Source organism: Melanaphis sacchari, unplaced genomic scaffold (assembly GCF_002803265.2).
Source record: "Melanaphis sacchari strain LSU unplaced genomic scaffold, SCAv2.0 Contig2_pilon_pilon, whole genome shotgun sequence".
NCBI lineage: Eukaryota > Metazoa > Arthropoda > Insecta > Hemiptera > Aphididae > Melanaphis > Melanaphis sacchari.
In genome coordinates, this window is record NW_020271173.1 from 4746398 (window position 1) to 4768699 (window position 22302).

General features: G+C 27.1%; 1 protein-coding gene across 3 annotated transcripts; it reads left to right on the top strand.

Moving 5' to 3' along the window:
- Nucleotides 1-180: 180 nt before the first annotated feature.
- LOC112595937 lies at nt 181-9233 on the top strand. Of its 3 annotated transcripts, none has more exons than XM_025341344.1 (11): nt 181-941; nt 1649-1761; nt 3257-3325; nt 3921-4051; nt 4162-5022; nt 5227-5440; nt 5507-5615; nt 6023-6176; nt 7782-7949; nt 8489-8631; nt 8750-9233. In XM_025341344.1, exons 2-11 carry the CDS (start codon nt 1671-1673, stop codon nt 9045-9047), a joined length of 2238 nt encoding a protein of 745 aa, XP_025197129.1. In that variant the 5' UTR covers nt 181-941; nt 1649-1670; the 3' UTR covers nt 9048-9233. The 3 variants fall into 3 exon arrangements, with proteins under 3 accessions (XP_025197129.1, XP_025197130.1, XP_025197131.1); XM_025341345.1 differs by having other exon boundaries at nt 182-941; nt 7782-7865; XM_025341346.1 differs by lacking the exon at nt 1649-1761 and having other exon boundaries at nt 182-941.
- The last annotated feature ends 13069 nt before the right edge of the window (nt 9234-22302 follow it).

Sequence of the window (22302 nt, forward strand, 5' to 3'; positions counted from 1 at the left end):
GATATTGTTGTTCACGAATCACAATGCCCCTCTCCCCTCCCCCCCGCGACGCCCGGTGATCGGCACGGACGCGCGCGCTCGGGTCGGCCGGCGGCGGCGGTGCGCGCGCGCACAACCGAGCAAGAACACGCGACGAAACGACAATGTACTATGTGGCGGCAAACTCGCGGCGCGCACGGCCTATGCGTGCTCAAATGCTCAATAACGCCTGGCCGGAAAGGCGCTGCGGTGGGCGACGCGACGGCGTTCGGGACAGTGCGCGACACTCGTCCCGAACTCCCGACCGGAGCAGTGAGCAGTGAGCAGCACTCGTCCGTCGGACGCGGTCACCGGGCGGCGCTCTTGATTTCGCGTCTCTGGCCGGTACACTTCGTGCGCCGTCGTAGTCTCACGACTCGCTCCGCCGAGTCCGCCCGTGAGCCGTTGCTCTTCGTCCGTCGTTCCGCGTTCGCTTCGGCGTCAGTGTTTCTTTTCCGTTGACGACTTCCCTTTTGTGGTTTTTAGGTTTTTATCGTGTACGGTGTCGCGCCTGCGCGTTCGTCCGCGCATATCGATTGTCATTTGTCGGCGGTCTGGTTTCGGGCCAGATATCACGCCGCCGCTCGTCCTCGTCGTCGTTAACAATTTATTATTATTATTATTATTATTATTACTATTACTATTATTATTGTGCTCTCCTCTCCGGCACATTATGATAATTATTATTCTTGCCGCCGCCGTTGATAATGATACGTGAAAAACAACTAATAAAGATAATTTAATATTAAAAATTAAAAATATTGTGTATCGTGCGCGTGTACCCGATCGACTCCTACGGCGGAGTCTTTCGTCGTTCGTTTAAATAATCACACCTAATCATCGTTGTCACATGTCTTTTGAGTGTGCGTGAACATCTGCACTGGCACATGGAACCTGACTTAATAAACATAACGATAAAAAAGGTAAGCTGGTAAAGTCGATCGACGGTCCGCCCGAACTGTATCTCCTAGTGTGGTGTCTGGATCGTATCGCGACATGATCGTACGACAATTTCGGGTGAATCAAACTTCTTTATCCTGGAAATTCTTATCGACCGTGTTTCGAGATTTTTAAATGATTATACGTAATTGTTACTTAATATACATTTTTTGTAGATTCTTTTATTGATATTGGTTGTTGTGACTCGTTCATCTTTTTTTCGTTTCGGGATGTTCGTGTACAATGGATATTAGTATTGGTATCCACCTACCCCATACTCCATTTCTCGGCACTATTATTATTAAATTTATAATAAAATACTTATGTGTTAAAATTATATTACTGTACTGCTTGTGTTTCAACGATTCTTGTAAAATTTTCCTCAGTAAATGTGTTGCAAATCATAAGTAGGGTCTACTGCCCTAGTTATCTAATAGTTTTGGATTATCTGTCTGCTACCAGAGTGATTTTCAACCATATACTTAGACGAGATCGCATCAGAAGTTCTGATTATTTTGTGGTATTTGCATCTGCTTCTACGATTAGAACGCATTGATATAATCTGAAATTCTACTCTAATATTTGCTTATCAATCAATTTTACTGACCAATTAGCTAAATACTCCAACATTATTAATTTATCATTATTAAATTAAAAAAATTTTTATTTTATTGTTTTATGTGAATAAAAGGACTTTTCAAAACAAAAAGTAAATGGTCTATACAAGAACGTGTACAATGGATTCAGAAAAAGAGAAGAAAAATCAAAATAAAAATCCAAGTAGAAATAGAGCAAACAACTCTGGTTAGTGCTTTATTTTGTGATTTGTAAATGTAGTAAAAAACAGATACATTTAGATACAATGAAGGTATTTTTTTAAATATAGTCTCGACCTTTTATGTTTAATTTTTTTTTATTCAGTCAAATAGGATTTTAATACAGTTGGTTTTTAATAGTAAAATAAACAGGTCAGACTGACAATTAACGCAAAACGTGGTATGAAATCAATTTAATCAAAATCGACAACAAAAAGATGTTGCGTTTAATTCCTATTGAGTTGCATTTTATTATTATGTGGAAATCGATTACAGTTCACAGTTAATCGTAGTTGGGTCAGGACAACGTCTGTCGAATCAACTAGTAAAATATAATTGAAAAACTTAAAAATCTGCTTTCTAGTGAAAGCTATTACATTTGTTGTATAGATTAAACCAGCGATTCCCAAACTATGCTCTGTAGAATACTTAGGGCTCCGCATTTGTTTCTCAAGGTCTTCGTTCGTTTTACCATAAAAATTTAATAATTAAACAATTATTAGAGGATATTATGCGTCTTTAATAAGCTTCTGTGACATCGGACATTGATAAACTTTGTCTCAAAAAGCAAGTACATTGCATCGCACAAAGATACTTTAAGACGTGTACACATAACATTGTTTTTTTAATTAACTTTGCTATAATATAATAATATATTATAGATTTATACTTATTTTGTAGACATAAATTTTAAACAATAAATAATATTTTCTCCAGTTCTATTAATACTATTGTTTCATTTATTAATAAATATCTTATTATTCTTGTTTCTATATTCATATCATGTGTAATATGAACTTCACGAAAAAAAACTGCTGGAAAAAAGGTTCCCTGGCTGAAAAAATTAAGGAATCTCTGGATTAAACTGTTTCTTCTCTATGTGTTCGAATAAATAATAGGCCACAAGGTGTTTTGTCAAACTGTATAGAGCTGGATGCCACAAACATCTTTCCATCAAATTTTTGTCAGGAATTTATTTTTTGCTTTTATTAGATAATTAAATCACATTTGTGAAAGTTAACTGAAATTTTTTTTAGCCATTTTTTTTACAAGTCTTAACAATGCGCAAGGTTCATAATGTATTACAAACCAAAATTTGATAAAACAATGTTTAGTGTTTCTAGCTAAGTAAGGTGCACGGTTCTACTTTGTGCAATCCGGGAATGAGCTTTTATTCAGATTACGGTACTCCCAGAATATTTCTTTTTATATAATGAATTATAATACCATGCAATTTTAATTATAATTTCAAGATAAAAACATCTGTGGTATTTATAAATCTATGTAGTTACTTTGTTGAATCATAACCAAAGTGGTGATTGATTTTATATTTGTGATAAAAATATATTTTATCAACTTACATGTGGTATTAATTATTGTTTTTTGTTAATTGTGGTAGATTTTTAAAAATACTCTTCAATAAAGATTATGCTTTAGTTCATGATTTTTTCATAATAATGTTAATATTTAATTATTTATAACAGGAAATGAAAAATCAAAAATGAAACCTGACAGTAAGTCGTCCTCTAATTGTTCAAATCCGGAGAGTGAAGGTAATTTGATTTAATTTTTATTTAAAAGTACTTTTCATTATTATAATTTTTTTTTTAAACTTCATTATTAGTCTAACACTAATTAACAATAAATAATAATCATTGCAATAATGTATATTATTTTTTTTTTATTTATTCTGTGCATCATGATTATTATTGTTGTTGTTTTAAAAAATTATTTAAAGATTACTGATTAAAACAGTAGTTGTATAAAATAATTACTATAAAATATTATTAGAAAAAAAATGTTTATTTGAAATCAGTAATGTTATAAAATTATGTACTGATTATCAATAATAACTTATTTTGATTTAAGAATTTAGATATTAGTTTTACTAGTGGCAATATTTTATTTCTTTGTTAAAAAGCTTGAAAACATAATATTTACACAATTTTGATATTATTCAATGCAAATTAATAACATTTGTAATTTTAATACCAAAAACTTCCTAATGTGGTGCAGGCTTAATTTTTAATTCGTATTTACGTTAATTTAAAATCATCAAATGTATTTAAGCAAAGTATATGTTTTAGCCAAATTTTAATTTTTAATATTGATTCATTTTTTTTTTTTTTTTGTAATTAAATTATTCAGAAGATGATCAAAATATACCTACAGCAGTATCAACTCCATTAGAATTGGCTGGGTCATCAATCAAAGTGACTTTAAAAAAAACAAGGTCATGTAGCAGTAGTTCTTCCAGGGAATCCACCCAATCATTTGAAGTGAGAAACTTTATGTTATATTTGAGTTTATATTTATTTTAAGCCTTCGATTTCTATTATATAATTCTTCTTTTTTCTTATTAAATTATATATATTTTAATTAATTTCAGGTTGTAAGAAGACTTCCACCTACAGCTGAAAGTGTTTCTGGTGAAGAAGATTGTGAAAATCCAAAGGACTCTGAACCAGAAAAAACTTCTGAAAAATCACCCTCTGTTGATGAAGGTGAAAATGAAAAAGAATCTGAAGGAGAGTCTCAAAATGCTAATAGTTTTGATGACAGTGATGTAGAAATATTATCAGATGATTCTCAAGAATCATTTACTGAAAGACCTAGTCCAGCTGTTTCAGTTAAATCTGAAGAGAAAAATGTATCTATTAATACAGTAGTAGATTTAAAAACTGAAGATTTACCTCAAAATTCTACAGTGGTTAAGAAAGAGGAATCTAAGGTACGATTTAAAACATTGAAAGAAGAACTATTAAAAGAATCAGACTTGGAAAGTGAAATAGTTGTCTTAAAAGATGATGATGAAAATGACAATACTCAAGTATCCCAACCACAAAATGGTGTTGAAAAGAAAGAAACTAAAGAGCAGGTCAAAGAGCAAGTCAAAGAGCAAGTTAAAGAGCAAAAGGTTAAAATCAATGTCCGTTCTTTTGATGATTTAGTTGATCCCCGTACTGCGATTCTAATTAATATGCCACCACCCGTACAAATAGAAAGGGCACCAAATTTTTTAGCTCAAAATGGTGGGTCTTTTCCACCACCATTTTTTTCATGTGATGTTTGTGGTGTACAATTTGATTCTCCTGAATTATTAAATGATCATAAAGTAACTACAAAACATTTCAAATGTTCTTTTAAAGAATGTGAACACTTAGTAGTATCAAGTCAACAAGAATTCCTAGATCATCAACGTTTAGCTCACAATATTATGCCATCACCAGTTCAGCAATTAGCACACCAGGTAATAATAAATTAATAACATATTCATAATACGTTATAAATATATTTTATTTTTTAATACTAGTTAATTTCAATTTATCAAAAATCTTAAATTAAGTATTCTATAATATAGTATATGTTGAACAAATATTTATTTTAATGGAATTGATATAATATATTTTGGTATATTTCTTTTTATTTATTTGAATTGATTTGTTATAATTAGGTCCAACGTTTACCTACAATGGGTTTTGATCAACAATTGCAATCTGGTGTACCACCATTACCTGAGAACCTATCTCCTAGTATATATACACAATCATTAAGGATGCCAAATCAGCCAGTTCCTATGCAACGTACCATGCGTCCAATGATGAGGCCTACCATGCCACATATGATTTCTTCAAGAGGGCGTAGTGTACAAAGAGGATCAACTATGAGTGGGTCTCAAAGTATTATAATATTATTATTAATTGCAATTATTTATTATTTATTAAATTGTATAGGAGGAAGAACAGCTTCTTTAAATTCAACTCCAAGAGGCAGTTCTTTAAAAAGACCAATAACTACTCCTAGGAGGGGAACTCCGCCTATGAAACGTACAAACTTAGATAGGTTAGTTGCATATTCTCTAAAGAATATTCCATGTTCTATTGTTATGCTCAACTTTAACATATTAAGTTGTCAACACTACCTATATTTGATTTTAATGTACTTTCTAGTTGTATATTCTTGACAAGGGTTAATTTTCTACAATCTATAGCTATGCATTATATAGCTATGAAATATAAATTAAATTAAAATAATGAGTAAGAAATTGATGATTTTTTTTCATTAAATTAAAAAGTTGTCAATTAGTCACATATTTTAAAGAATAGTGTTTTGAAAAAGTATAACTCAACATCAAAATTGCAACTTTAGTGATTTGTTTGGCTCACTTTATAATGATAAAAGATGGGCAGTGTTGATACATTTATGTATTCACATAGATAATACTACAAGATTTAAACATTTTGATTTAGAAATTCCTATGCAACTACCTTGAACAAGACTCCTCAGATTGTTAAATCCATAGCAGAATCTCTAACCAAATCTGCAACCAAAAATTCAGTTTCTCCTGCTTCACAACAAGATGTTGTCAATTTATTTTCCAAACGAGGGCTTACTATTAGCACGGTAACTTTATATTATTATTTCTAAATTTATATATTTGAATTAAAAAAAATATATTGAATTGTAATAATATAATAATAATATATTTTATTATTAAAATATTATTTAATATTATTATTATAATACATATTAATTCATTAGTAAGTTATAAAATATCAATAGTAAAGTAATATAATAGCAGGCATATGCCAAAGCCCAAAAATTTTAAATAAAAGCTTGGTTTTGTCCACGAGTATAATATCTTTGAAGATCTCAAACACTTATGAAAATGTTGAAAGGATGAGTGATCTGTCTATGTCTATAGTAAAATAAACTTCATTTTGTTAGGACACACCTAAATTAGCTTCATGTTGTTTTGTCTGAATAAAGAGGTTTTTCCAATAGTCTGAATTTAAAAAAAAGAAACATAAAAATATGTTAGTATTTATTGATTTATTAATATATAAGATTATTTATCAAAGTTGTATACATTATTCAGTAGGAATAGCTCACTCATAAAGATAAAAATGTGCACCCATTTACCATATAGGTTAATGTTTTTTTGTATTTTTTTAATCCTTTACTGCATTTATTCTACAGTTTATATCTCGTTGACATTAGGTAAGGCTTATGGCCTGACCGATCTGCCCATAGTTTTGCATATGCTATTGAATAATGAACATACTCATTTATATTAAATAATTAAAATCATAAATTCTACTTAATACATTTTTTTTTTCAATTTATTGGTTAAATAATGTTTCTAGTACGAGGAAACTGGCATAGTGTTTGGCTTATGTAAGCTAGCTATAAATTACAGTTCAATTATTTATTTACTATTGTAATGGTCTATCTCTTGTACCATTTCAACTCAAGAAATTACTTAATTTGAATAAATTTAGCACTTGTATTCTAGTGGATTATGATAGTATTAATTAGTTCCTAAAAATCATGTAATTTTTGTAGTTTCATTCTATTTTATGTTGATATAAAATCAAGCTTTATTAGATTGTAACTTTTAATAATATTTTTATATTACATAATAACATGTTACTAGTTTCTATAAGTTCATATAAGATAAAATTATTGAGTTAAAAGGACGTCACACTCTCATGTGTTGTTTCTGTCATACACACATATGGCATGGTAAATTTTTGTTTACCAGTTTCAATAGTGTGCTTTTATTTTTGATATTAGAGTGAATTGACCTATTATCAAACTTTTAGGTAAGAACATTATTTGTGTTCTCTTATTGGTTTTTAACAATATTATAATTTTTAAGTGAATCATGGTCATTTTCAAACGTTTATATTTTTCATACACATAACTCACTTTAAAATTAAAATATCATAAAAAACCAACACAGATAATGTTCTTACCTAAAAGTTTGATAATAGGTCAATTCACTTTAATATCATAACTAAAAGCACAGTATTGAAACTGGTGAACAAACATTTACTATATTGTATGTGTATAAGACGAAGACTACACATGTGGATGCAATAACACCTTAAAATACAACTTCGGCAAAGTAAAGTTATTTTGTGCTTAACTCAATGCACTGAATTATGGTTTTGACTTAAATATATTTTAAATTATTGATACTAATATATTGTTTTAAATACATAGGTGGATAATGGAAACAATTCAACTATTCCTGCTGGACTAAGCTTAAACTCTGCTGTTTCTATTATACCTACATCACCTCTTAAGGTATCTAGCAATGTACCTAATAAGGTATCTAATAGTGTTTCTAATACAGTATCTAAACCTGTACCCCGTAATATACCAAGTCAGGTAAATTTTGTATTTAATATTATTTAAAAAATAATTTTTCATTCATAAGAATCAGAATCAATATTTATAAGCAAGCAAGGTAATTTTTTCAAATGTTTTGTTATTATAATACAATTCATTTTGATTAAAATATTTGTGTAAATATAAGAGTATTTTTATATATACATAAATATTATACCTAACATTTACCACTTATATTATTAACATACATACTTATAAATTATTTCATGTAATTGATAATGATTAAGTTGGTTAACATTATGGGTTTATGCTCATGTAAATGTATTTTATACATATTAAATATTGATAATTTATTATTTGAAATAGTTAACATTTATTTCAGTTCAAAAAAATCTTTAAATTTAAATTATTTATTGATATAAGATTGATGAAATCTAATAAGTTAAGATTTTTATTAATAACAATACAAATGTTTAAGCAAATATTTGATAATTTTTGTAAATTTAACATTTGTCTGAAAAAACTGTCATAAAATTATGTAAATTTATTTACATTAATATACAATTATTTTATCTTAGAGTGTGGATACCGTTGATTTAACTGGTCCTGATAAACCAAAAAAGTATTATCCTTGTGAAATATGTTCAAAAACATATACAAGTTCTGAAAAAATGTATGAACATTTATCTATTGCACATAAATCAGTTTCATTTCCATATAAGTAAGTAATTGTTTCTTTTGCATATGATTAAAATATGGTTTAAAATAAAAAATAAAAAATATAATTATTTATTTATTTATATTTTATTCATAGAAAGTCTGTTTTAATATGTTAACAGGTGTCACTTGTGTCAGTTTGCTACTCAAAGTCTTGATGCATTCAATCGGCATAAATCTACTCACAAATCTGAAATCAATAACATGTCAATGGTGATCCCTATTGTAGACTTAAGTAAATCTAGTACTCTTTTCAGAATGAGGCAAATGGGTATCACCAATTACATACCAATTGCCCAACTGGATAATAAAGGTGGCCAATTTGGTGTACCAATCATGACTGCTAATAATAAGAATGCCCAAGAAGGATTGAATTTTACTAGCTATTTCAATTTTGGAAGTTTACGGAATATGCCATGAATATTAGACAAGACTGTTTTGAAATAACATCCGTTTTGGTTGTAACTTCTGCATTTTACTCAATAACTGCAGATTACACATTTTATTATAAATTCATTATGTATCAATATAATCTACTTGAATTTGATACAATTTTAAAATTAATTTTTATTAAGTTTTTTTTTTTAAAACAAAATAGTTTCTGAGTTTTTCAAGTAGTATTATTTTTATAATTCAAATTTGTTACTCATTTTATTATGTTGTCGTCTTATTACTATTATTTTTATGTTTTATTAAACTAAGTCAAATTATAAATTCTAATTTTGGCAAACTATCTTGTATAGATTAAATGACTACTTCTATATAACTACAATTAATATTTGTATATCTTTATTATTTAAGTGAGAAATTGATTTCAAAGATCATAGCTCCAATGTTTATTTTTATTATTACTATTTTTAATAAAATGTTGATCATTGGTATTTTTTATTTCCTGTAAAAAAAAAAAAATTATTATTTTTAATTAATATATAATGTATGACATTCTTATTTTATGTCCCAATGTGACATTTTTGTTATTGTATTTCTATTATGTGTAGTTATATAGGACGAGAGGGCTGATTGTCATACACTTAAAGACATAAAGAATGTTCTAATAAACATTTCACCATACATTAACTAACTGATGTGTCTTTACTATTATTTTTTTATCTTAATTAACTTCTTTGTCAGTTGAATTAAACAATATATAATATATATTCATAGTTAATATTATTAGTAAAATTCTGCATGTGTAAATTTTTGTCATTCAAGTATTCAAAAATAATCAAATTTAAAAGCTTGGATTTTATTAACTTAAAATGAAATTAATTTTTTTTATTATATATATAATTGTTTATACGAGAATATTTGATCATTTTTGGTGCGTATAGGAATACTTTTTTGTATTTATCAATTAGATTCGATATCAAGCACTATTGTATCTAGTAATAATACTTTATTTTTGAAGATTTAATTTTGAGATTTTGATAACAATTTCTTATTTCTTACAGTTATTATAGTTATTCGCTAAAACAATATTATTCCCACTATTGTATGATCGGTGAATAACGTTAAATTCCCATAAAACGTTATTGAAGTAGGAATGGAAATAACAGTGGGATAGGTCGTTCATGTACCATTTATGATTTAAACGCTTTTTCTAAACGAAAAATATTTATTCAGCATAAATTTCCAATTTGGTTCATTTGATAAAATATAATTGATAGAACATATTGAAAGAATTAAAAATGAAATTTTGACTAATCGGGTACGGCAACGTATCTGAGGAAAAATTCTAAAACGTTTCTCGTTTCTTGAAAGTTATGATCCAACGGAAACACGTTATGGTAAGATTCAAATAACATCACCTCTAGATTCGATCATAGAGGTCGAAATTAGTTTATACGATTTTATGATTGATAATGATAAATTTAGTTAGGGTCTTAACTAAATTACGGTTAAATAACGATAAGACTATATTCCTATTTATATACAAAATTATAATTATTGCTATTAACACAATTACCTACCTATATTCGCATGCAGAATTTGCTGTTTGGGTGATTAGTCCCCCCCAACGGTACTAATATAGATTCTGTCGATTTTGTATCGATTCCCCCGGCTATCACTTATAATATTTACAAAACCTTCAAGACTATAATATTATATTTATATTAGTACGGTTAAAATGCTTGTTAAAATGTAGACTTTCCTTAAAAGTACTTTTTGTTTAAACAATTTCGATCTAGCTATCTAAATTGTTCCACGTGTTTCAAGTGTCGCACACTCGTATTATCTTATAACTTAATTACAATTTTTATCGTGAACTTTTCTATAATTTCAAGTGAACAAAAGAAAATTATTTAAGTTTGTGTAATAATTTTTAATGTTTTAAAGATTACGTGAAGTATTTACTATTTAAATGCTTTTAAATGGCAATGTATAAATGAAAAGTGTATTACGAAAATATATGTAGGTACTTAGATCAAAAATTAAAAAACATTAAAAATGGAAGTGTACATTATAATTTCAACTGAATGAATCTGCATCAACTATATAGAAATAATTTTCGAATGAACTTAAACGAAAATTGAAAGACAGTTTTGAAAGGTTTTCAAAAATCATAAATAGTGTCCTTTTAACCAATTCAAAACTTACAAAAACGTTTATAGGTACATCTATTAATAATATTTTTCGATGTTTAAATAGCTCTCGTAGATTATAATAATATCCAAAACTGCTCAAAAATCGAACAGAAGTAATCAACGTAATGAACGAGTGTCAAATTTAATTTGTTCAGGATTAAAACATTTAAAACTTTATTCTTGTTGTTGATTTAGTTAAAAATGTTAATTGTTTTTTAAACAAGATCAAATTTTAAATTACTGAGTTCCGTAAACAAATGTTTATAGATGGTAATTTACCTACTGGCTACTGTACCTAAAAAACATTTTTATCAGATATTGCAAGAACGGACGTTATATTCTATTCGTAAAATTTTTACTAAGTGTTAGACACATATTATGCACCATCTTTAAGTATGTTGTTAAATAATGTTCAGAAATTCATTATTCACTTCATCAAAATTAGTTTCCGATTTTGAAGAAGCTTTATATTGATGTAAAAATAATAAGGCCATAAATACGGATAGTAAAATGATAATTTCATTCAGTACAAAATTGGCGGAAACACATTCAAAGTCTCATTAAAATACATTGAAACAGAAATATACACACAATAATGTTATTTCGGTATTATTTATTATACCTAATTAATTTATATTTCTTAGGCTCATTAAAATAATATAAAGATGCATCACGGCTTACCATCATTAAATCCAGAATAAGTAAGCGATTGCTTTATTATAGATTTGATACCTACCAATTTTTCTATATGACGAAAAGGTAATAAAGTTCTGCGACTGTTGTTTGGTTGAACATTTTTGTGAGAAAGGAATAAAATTCAATTCACGCTGAGCATCAAGAGAAGTAATATCGGTAAGTATATTAGTAGTGGCTATTAGTCTTTCAATTCAAAATAAAATTATTAAAAAACAAAAGCTCATCAAAAAATTTTCATATTTAGGTACTCACTCATGTTTTAGATATTAAATACCTGCAAAAATACAAATTAATAATTACATACATAATATCAACGGAATAAATATAAAAAAAAAGTAGCAGAAATAGTGCTTTAAAAAAAACAACAATAATATATTGAAAATGTATCTAATGTTTGAACGATAATAAAATTTCAAAGTTCAATTATTTAAAATATATCCAAATATTTTACCAAAAGTAGTTGTACTTACATTTTTTTTTTTAGAATTGTACAATATTAGGTACCTACAATTATTTTATACTAGACTAGAACATACATTTTATAATATAATAATATAATATACGTATTAATCAATAATATTATAATTTATAACTGTACAATTGTCAATTATAAAAATATACTACCTATACACTTCAAAATCACTTAATTTTAAGTATACAAGGGAGGAGGGGCGTCGTTTTAAATAATGTTTCTTTTCGATATCGCGAGAAAATTAGTACTTATAGTTAAGATGAACAGTATCTGACGGAATCAATGTGTAAATATATAAACTGTAGTCAGCGGAATCAATATAAAACTTTTTCCAAAGTAAGTAGTTTCGGCGGATAAAATAAATTTTCTTTCTAGCCGTCCATGTAGGCTTTTGTACTCCATCGCTTAGTACCTTTACTAGTTTACTCCATAGATTTTTAATTGAACATCGTTGTATACTTAAGACAGAAGAACCTCGATAAATCGAAATTCAAGAGAAATGAAATTTTTCGATTTACTAAGTTTTTGAGTTATCAAGGTTTCAGGAAAAAAAATCGACTTGGAGTTTTAAAATGTATATCCTTACGTAGTAAAGTTTTTAATTTATATAGTATTCTCATATATATATATATATATATTTCATACACGTAATGTAAGCAATGTATTCAATTAATTTTATTCGATTTTCACATCTTGTCAGCATTTTCATTACCTATACTTATTTTAATTTAAATTTCATACATCTATTTATATTCATCATTTTCGACATTTAATTTATACTACAATACTGTGTTAATGAACCATTGGTATTGATAATTTATATTATATAGTACCTATACTACAATGAGTCAATGAGTATTATATTATAGGCGAGTACCTACCACCTATTGTATTCCCGCCTAATAGAGATAGGTACTTTGATGATCAAAATGTATTACTATTAAAATGACTAGTGATTTATAAAATCAGATTTATGAAAATGTAAGGATTAAAGTAAATTTTTTTAGTGATTATTATCAAAGTGGACTATTATTGGTTATCTACTAGGAACTTCGTCTAAAGTATCTATAATAGATATATTGGGAAACATGGGGCCCAGTTAGGACATTGCTATAATATTTAAAATTGAAGGTAGGTACCTGTTATAAAATTATCTGATGAAAACTGGATTTATTTTGTCATTGGTCATATAAAATTATGAAATAAAGTTTTTTTTTCTTAGAAATTAAAATAATTACCTCATCAACTAAATATAAACATAATCTTGTCCAAATGCCTGTTATAAATTAATCGTTATAAATAATTACTTAGGTATAATTTTTTTTTGAAATATATTTTTATTTGTTCAATATAAAATATGTAAAACGGTTATGAACATTTTTATGCTTAAGTTCTGTACATTATTTTAGTATATAAATAAGTGTATAAAATAGGTTTGTAAGTAGGTATATACATATACAACCGAAAGCTTTACGTACGTATATAGGTATACCATTCGAAGTGTATCGGTGAATAGATCTATATTATTGGTTGATGGGTGGATTCAGTGCAAAGTATGCAGTAAGTAGACAGTTAAATCTTCGTGCTAGAGTTAAAAAAAAAGATAAAGAGGCTATTTTTATCTGTTTACTTTTAAACTATGCCATTCATTCTTATAAGAAAAATTGTTGTTTTAAGTTTTTAAGTTTTTATAAAGTGTAATGATTATGTTATTAAATTAATAAATTTAAATGTCCAAACGCGGGGAAACATGGGAAAAAATTACTTTTTTAGATTTATTTATCAACTATTAAATTAAAAAAGAGTCATAAGTATATACTTATAACCATATCCTAAAAAATAATGCATAGTGTAAGCTTTAAAAATAAATTTTATTTATACATGACCTAAAAGTCTTTAAAGATTAACCTCTTCGCTTTGCCTAACATTCCTCTACGACCTATATACGAATTTCAAAGAAAATAATCATTGGTGCCGATACTTTATTAATTTATGTGGTTGATTAATATTATTTGTTTAGGGTTTATTAAATTGTCTAAAATATATCGCAAAACGTTGGGTTTTAGAACATTTATGCAAAGCTGACAATAAAAAAAAAAAAAACGTTCAATTTAAAATAACTGAGCCTTTTTGTATAGTATAGGTCCCATATGCATGGTAATGAAATTGAATAGGTACCTACTTTCGAGTACAATGAAACGTTTGATCAAATGTATTGCTGCATTAATCAGCTCTCAATGTTAAAACGATCCTTATAGTTTATTTCAAAGAAAAAAAAAGTTAAATGAAATAGTAGCTTCAGGTATAAAGCTCCATAATGGGCTCGTTTAAGTATATAATATAAACTGTTATGTATAATATATTATTTTGTAATATGTATATATATATATATATATATATACGTGTTACTTATGATTATGATTTTTTACTGTCTATAGCGCTCGTGTGTTTAAATTTAACGTTAAAATATTCGTAAAAAGTGTTTAAATTGCTAATATTGAATCATTAATTGTAAACATTCTTAGGTTTTGTTTTTGAAAATTATATGTAATATATTTAGTTAATTTAAATATGAAAAGTGAATTGTACTATTTATTATATATTGTTTACTCTCTGCATCTACTAACTTATTTAATATACTTATATTTTATTATACATAATATATATTATATACATATACATATATATTATTATATCTTATTTTTTTATATTTTCTGTTCATCATTTTAAAAAAATTGTTGAATTTGTTAGTTAACTTACTATTTCTATTTATTTCGACTGACGAACAACGGGTTTTAAGTAATTAAATCCGTGAACTGTTATTTTTAAGAATGTAACATAGTCACTTTTTTGATTAAAATATAAAGTTATCTTATAACAATTTTATTTGAGTAACTAGCAAAGGAATTTAATTAGATATCTTATAAGAGATCTCACTCAATATCTAATTTTAGGCGCTTGTAGTAACTTTCGTACAAATTTCAATTTTATTAGTGATTACATCTTAAGTACCTACATAATTTTATTCAAATACAATTGTACAAACTGTAGTAGACAATTATAATCATATAGGTAGTATTGTATATACTACTATCTAGTAGTATACACATAGTGGGGTGTAAAGTGAAAATGTCTTAGTCTTAACACGTATTGTATACATGAAAGATGTTTTCGGATCAAATTCATGTAAGAAATACTTATTCTAAACGTATTTATAGACGACTATTTTGCATTGTCGACTTTCCCTAGCTCAATAATTTATCGAAAGTATACTGAACATGTGTTCAAACTTTACTTTTGAAAAAAAAAAGAAGATAAAACATTTTTACTCGACTAGCACACGCATTTTCTTACTTAACGTAGACCGTATGCGAGCGTTGGGACAGAAATAGGATGAGTAGATTTTGTGGAGAGCCTAAGGACCTACTACATTTTGAGATCATCATTCACTCATCACTACCTATCATCCATTTCTCAAAGTAAAATATGTCAGTTCAGAAAATAATTATTTGTCAGTTTTAACCGTGATTTTACACTATATTTTGTAAATCGGCCAATAAACATTTTCCATTAAGATATTTTATTAAAAAAATGTCTGTTTTAAATATGCATAATTTTAATTTGTATTACATTTTTGTTGTTGTTATTTAAGTAGATAACTGAATGATACTTTTTAATTTCTTTTTAATGTCTTAAAAAGTTTTTTATAGAAAAAAAAATATATTCACTTGTTGAATTATAATTATTGTTGAAACAAACTATTTGATCAATGATTTATATATTTTAAATTATAACCAATTAATATATGAATGTAAACTATTTCAGATTAGAGACATGAAATAATAAAATAATAGTTGATTTTTGTAATGACTATTGGTTTTTGTTAGTTGTCTCACAAATCAAACAGTTCTGTCCACATTAGCATAAAATATATCGTTTCTATATAAATCGTTGTCGATAATTCGTAATAATATCATGACGGCGGACAAATACGTAATACTATTGTCTATTTCTTACACTTGTATGGGCTCGTTTTGAATTGTATTCGATTCGTTTTTGGTTATCTTGACACGGTAATCCTCGAGGTGTGTAAATCGCAAATTTAAAGACGTCTAAATTGAGTGGCGAGATAACAGTCGACGACAAAAGCTGAGTACCTATCCTACAGAAAAGATCCGGTTGAGCATAAAAGATTTCACACATTTTTCTTAGGATTTTAGTGTATTTTATTTATTTTTTATACCCTTCACTGTAGAGTGGTCGGACATTTTGCCTTATTATCTGTATTCATAGCATAGGCACGTTTTGGAATAATATATTTTTTCAGCTACCATTTTTCAGAGCAATGAACAAACATTTTTTGATTTTATCAAAAGTAAAAACTTTTTACTGCATTTGTAGAAAAACTAAATCAGTAAATGTATTTGAAATCCACGTATAGTGTGCTGTATACAGTGTAAGAATACGAATAAATTTTAAAAATAAAATATTTTATCGTCATCATTATCATCATCTTATTAATATTATGAAGAAATTACTAGGTATATAAAAAAAGTATTTTTTAATTTATCACTATTAAAATTCGTGGCTTTTTATTTAATTAATTTTAATCTTTTGGCGTTCTAGAAAATCTATTATGTATGTACGTTTCTGATTTTTCAAGTTTAATAAAATAAATAACAAAATTACTAAAATTAGGTATATAAACAAAGAGTGTACAATATTATATTTCTGTGTTATAATACTGGTAAAATTTAGGGGTGTAACACAATTGCGCACTTTTTACTTTTTTATACTTAAAAAAAACACGTTTGTACACAAAATTAATTAAATTTCATATTGTTGGCGTAAGTTATTATAGATTAAAAAATTATTGTTCAAAATTTGCTTATTTTGTTGAAAGTAGTCCTACTAATAATTTTGAATGATTATATTATACTGAATAATTATATATCATCTGATGCCGCTTTTCCACCGATTTTATGGACAACTGAACCTTCAAAAGAGGTAAGAATTTAAAGATAATTAGGTAAAAAGTGCGCAATTGTGTGGTCTTTTTTTTCAGGTAAAAAGGTAAAAAGTGCACAATTATGTTGCACCGAAAATTTAGATTAAACAAAAAAAGTTCAATTCATCGAGAGTTTAATAGCCACTGACTATTAAGCATTTATGTTTGACAGTCATTGTACCACATTGAAAAGTAAACGATGTTCAAACAAAACGGTCGTGCGTTGTTTTAACGATATAATGAAAATTTCGAGAGACAATTTTTGTGTAAGTGATGGATGTATTTTTGTAATAATTTGAAGGTGCATTTTACAACGTAATTGTACAATTATGAATAAAGTTGATAAATTCAAATGTTGAGGCGTCACATCTGATCAACACTTAAGATGGAACTTTCATATATCAGAGTTTAACATGAAACTACATAAATTATACATATTTTATAATATGGTAAAATACTTTTTAAATATTCACTGGCTAAAAAATACATATTTTACTGTAAAACAATTCCTGATAGAATATGGAATGTAGTAAAGTAGTTTGAGATAGTGCGGCACAAACCCAGATAAATTGTACACAAATAGCACAAAACACTTCCTTAAAAATAATTCATTACAAACCTAGGCTTTACTTAACTGAAAATGTATACTCTGAAACTAAAATATTAGCGGTTAAACAATTATAATACAAAAAATTCTATATTCTATATATATATATATATATATATAAAAAAAATTAATACAAGTTGGTCATACATACTAGTATACTACCCAAGGACTGTAAAAATTATAATTTATCCGAAAATAAATACAACTAAATACTATGACAGCTGTTTAATAAGATTTCCATTACTATAAAAAATTGTAAAACATTTTATACTTTTAAATTATTAATAAAGAGGTGGTTATTGTTATTAACAAATGATATAAATCCTTAAGTTAACTTAACAATTCCAAACAATTATATAATTCTTTATTTTTCTCTTATTCATGATTTATATTAATTATATTATATCATACTGTATGAATTATTACACGCTATTAATATTAATATTATTATTTTTTTTTTTATCATAACTTTATATATGTTTTGCGCTATTGAGCTCTTATCTGGTAGTTGACTTGACATCTCGATCCGTACAATGGTTAAAAAACACAAAGCTTATATATTATAACAAGAGTCAATAAATAGAGTGACTTATAATATAGCAAGACCAAACACCGGTTTATAAGTTGTGAACACGAATGTATAATATTTAATTAAAAATTGATAATGAGTATATCTAAATAAATATGATGTGAGTATGTGACTGCCAAGATGTCTCTCAACTGTACACAGACACGCACGAAATAATAATAATACACAAAAATAGTAGTATGATAATAAAAATTTATTAATTTCCGATGATGGCCGATACTATCGACGGCGGCTAATCTGCTTTATCGGTTGTTGCCGCTAATCAACCCGGGAGTTAAAATAGTCAATAGATAAGCAAGGACGGACAATGACCCGTGTGATCGCCAAATATAGATATGTAATTATATGATGTATAGATAAATATAATATGGATCGACGTCGACGGCGCGATATCTAACGTATATACGTATAAGACGGTCGTAATAATAATTATTATATTATATAGAATGTAAGAATATTCCAACAACCGCGACGCGATTTCGCACTTCACTCTACTTATAATATATATTAGAAGCGAACGGAAGTGACGAAAAATAAACGAGCGATTTTCGGAAAGTCACACTAAAAAACAAAGGCAACGAAAACGGGCACGACCCCAACGCTCAAACGCTGACGGAGATGTTAAGACAGATAATTGACGACTTAGCACTGTCAAAAGCCGCAATTATAGAAGATGGGGATCGCCGAAAAGTTCATTATATTGCGCGATGACGCGGACCGGTTCGGTCCGTGAAAAGGCGGTGTCGTGAACAATATAATATGTACATTTATTAATATTATTTATTTACTTATTTTTTTTTCTTCGAGACTTACGTTTATCAAAACAAGGAAATATTCTTGGTGATAGATGTTCTAGTGTAAACTTAAGATATTAATAGTTAATACTATGTAAAGAACTTCAAAACTGATATATAAATATTCATTATTATTACTTAAGTTATTAAAAAATTGTGATTTACCATATAGTAACACTTAAAGTGATATTAAATGCACTATATCGTTTTAGTTGGTTTTCCATACAATCGCATAATTTTGATTTAATGTTATAATATTACAGTATATAACAGGGACGGTCAAACTTTTTTCGGCCGCGATCTACTAAAAATATACTTCACATTTGAGGATTGACTTCAATAAAAAAGTTTTTATTATTATTAAGTTACTATATACCACCATAATTAATTTTCGTGTGCGCAGTCTAAAAATAAATTTTAGCACGATCGACTTTAAAATCGTTTGCGATCGACCGGTCGATCGCGATCGACTGTTTGGCCGCCCCTGGTATATAAGATGGTTTGGCATTGCTGTTGTGTTCTACTAAAGTTTCAAGATGTGTAATAGACTTTCAAAATTCAGCAAAAATATTCCAGTAAAAAGCAGGGTTTTTGTATTTTTTTTTATTTTGCAAGAGAATTTTATTTTACATAGTTATATTTCAAAACAATTTTTATATTATACAATATTTATTAAATTTAATGCTGTTGTATAATTTATGATAACACAAGTATTGAGAATGTATTATTATTATTTTTACACTTGCATAGTTGTATGAATTAATTGTGGCAGAAACTACAACAATAGAAGTAGTGTAGCTAAAATGCCTATGTAAAGCGCCTCGCGATCTTAATTGTATTAATTACCAAACCATCCGTGGTTAAGGGCCTGACGTCAGTATAAAACTGTTTTTGTACTCTAAAGTGTCTTTTGATCTACTCAAAATGAATACTACTGCAGCGACAAAGTTAATACTTTGACTTTGCGTGGGATTTGTTCGTGCTGGTTATGCGTTATCGTCGAAACTCTCGTGTTTTGCGTATTTATTTAGTCGTACTTTGAAATTGTTTTCAATCATATTTTATATTTATATCAACTATATATAACTACTATAACTATAGTTTTTTGTTTCTTATTATATACGTTTATTGTTTTTAATTTGTAATAATTACGTATTTACGTTATAAATTGGTTAATGTATTGTCATGTAGACGAATTCAGAATCTTAGTTAAGCGTTATTACAAAATCTGTCTAGATGAAAAACTGGGAAAAACAAATTAGATACCTGCTACAGATTTGAACAGTGGTAATTAAATTAGAATGGAAATTTTCAGGCGTTTAAATGAGTCTGTCATTTCTGTTTGTTTAAGTAATGTATACAATTAACTAGTTTCCGAGTTGGGTTTTTGTTTTGTTAATTTATCACTTTCCTTGTACAGTGCAGTTTAACTATCGTGTAAAATATTTCCTATTGTATTTATTTTTGAACAGTTTTGTTGTATGTATTTAAATCTCATGAAAAAAATAAAAATAAAATATGCAATCAAATAAAGCAAAAAATAATACGCAAATAATATTTCTGGTAGAACAAATAATTTACGATTAACATTACTAATTGAGTGTAAATATAGTTGTGCCAAAACACTTACTTACATTTTTTATTTCGTATTGAATTTTAATAGTTGGATATTGTTCATTAAACCCTGGTGTTTATAAACATTTATATACCATGTGATAGAAAAATAATTTACTATATTGTGAGTAGAATAGGTTTTACTTTAGACAAGTAAAATTATTAAATCGATAATAGATTTTAACATTAATGTTTTGATAAAACCATTAAATAATATATTGAGATTCTTAAAGCACTTTAGTACTAATAATAGTGAGCTTTAGAATTTCTAAAGTTGACACTGTACCTACTCATTGCTTTTTACTTTCATATATATATACACATACACTTGTTTATAGTTATTATAATGGAATAAAATTAAAGATCTAAAGTAGATAATTAAGTATGATAGTACAAATAATCTTTAAAAATTGATAAAATTGATTTAAAATATTAAAAATATAATTTAATAATTACTGTTAATCTAAAGTATCTTGAAAACTTATATACTAAATATTATAATATAATATTATGTGATAAACTATAATTAAAGAGTACAGAAATATTATTAGAACTTTTAAATTATAAGAACGTTCTTTGTATGGATATTGAATATATTTAATTAATACGATTAATTTGGTTACACTTAAATAAAATAGGTATGAAATGGTGATTTGTATAAATGTCTTTTTACAACCCATTTTATACTTATATGTACAAGTAGTACACAATTTCACAGTAAATTAAAACTTGGTTAATATGATAGCTGGCGTGTGTCCCGCAAACTCGTGATATTTGATCTATTACAGTAATGGTGCTTTGTTTAAATAATTTAAAATTTTTTTTTTTTGAATATACCAAGTACTTTATTAGTAGTACCTATGTAATTTAAACCGTAGAATAATATTATTTTTCAGAATTAAATATCATTGTTTTCAGAAGAATTATAGAAAATGTTTTTTTAATCATTTAAATAAATCATACGTAGGTAGTTTAAATTTGAAGTGAATTGAGGAATGCATTGGTACTACAACAGCATGGGTTTTTGTATAATTTTTTTTTAGAAAAATTACTTTTGTAGTAGTAAAAAAATTCAATAGGTCATCCCAACTATGAAAAAAAAATGAAAATATTAATATTTAATGGTTATAATTCTTTAGAATTCTTAAGAAATTTTACTGTTATTAAGTTAGAATCTATCAATAACTTAAATGTTTTAATAAATTGTTTAATCTGATTTAAGATATCCAATTAGGTAAGTCAACTGTTGGCTCTTACTTGAACCAAATTATAAGTTTCAAACTTGATCACAATTGATAATTCAAGAGTGT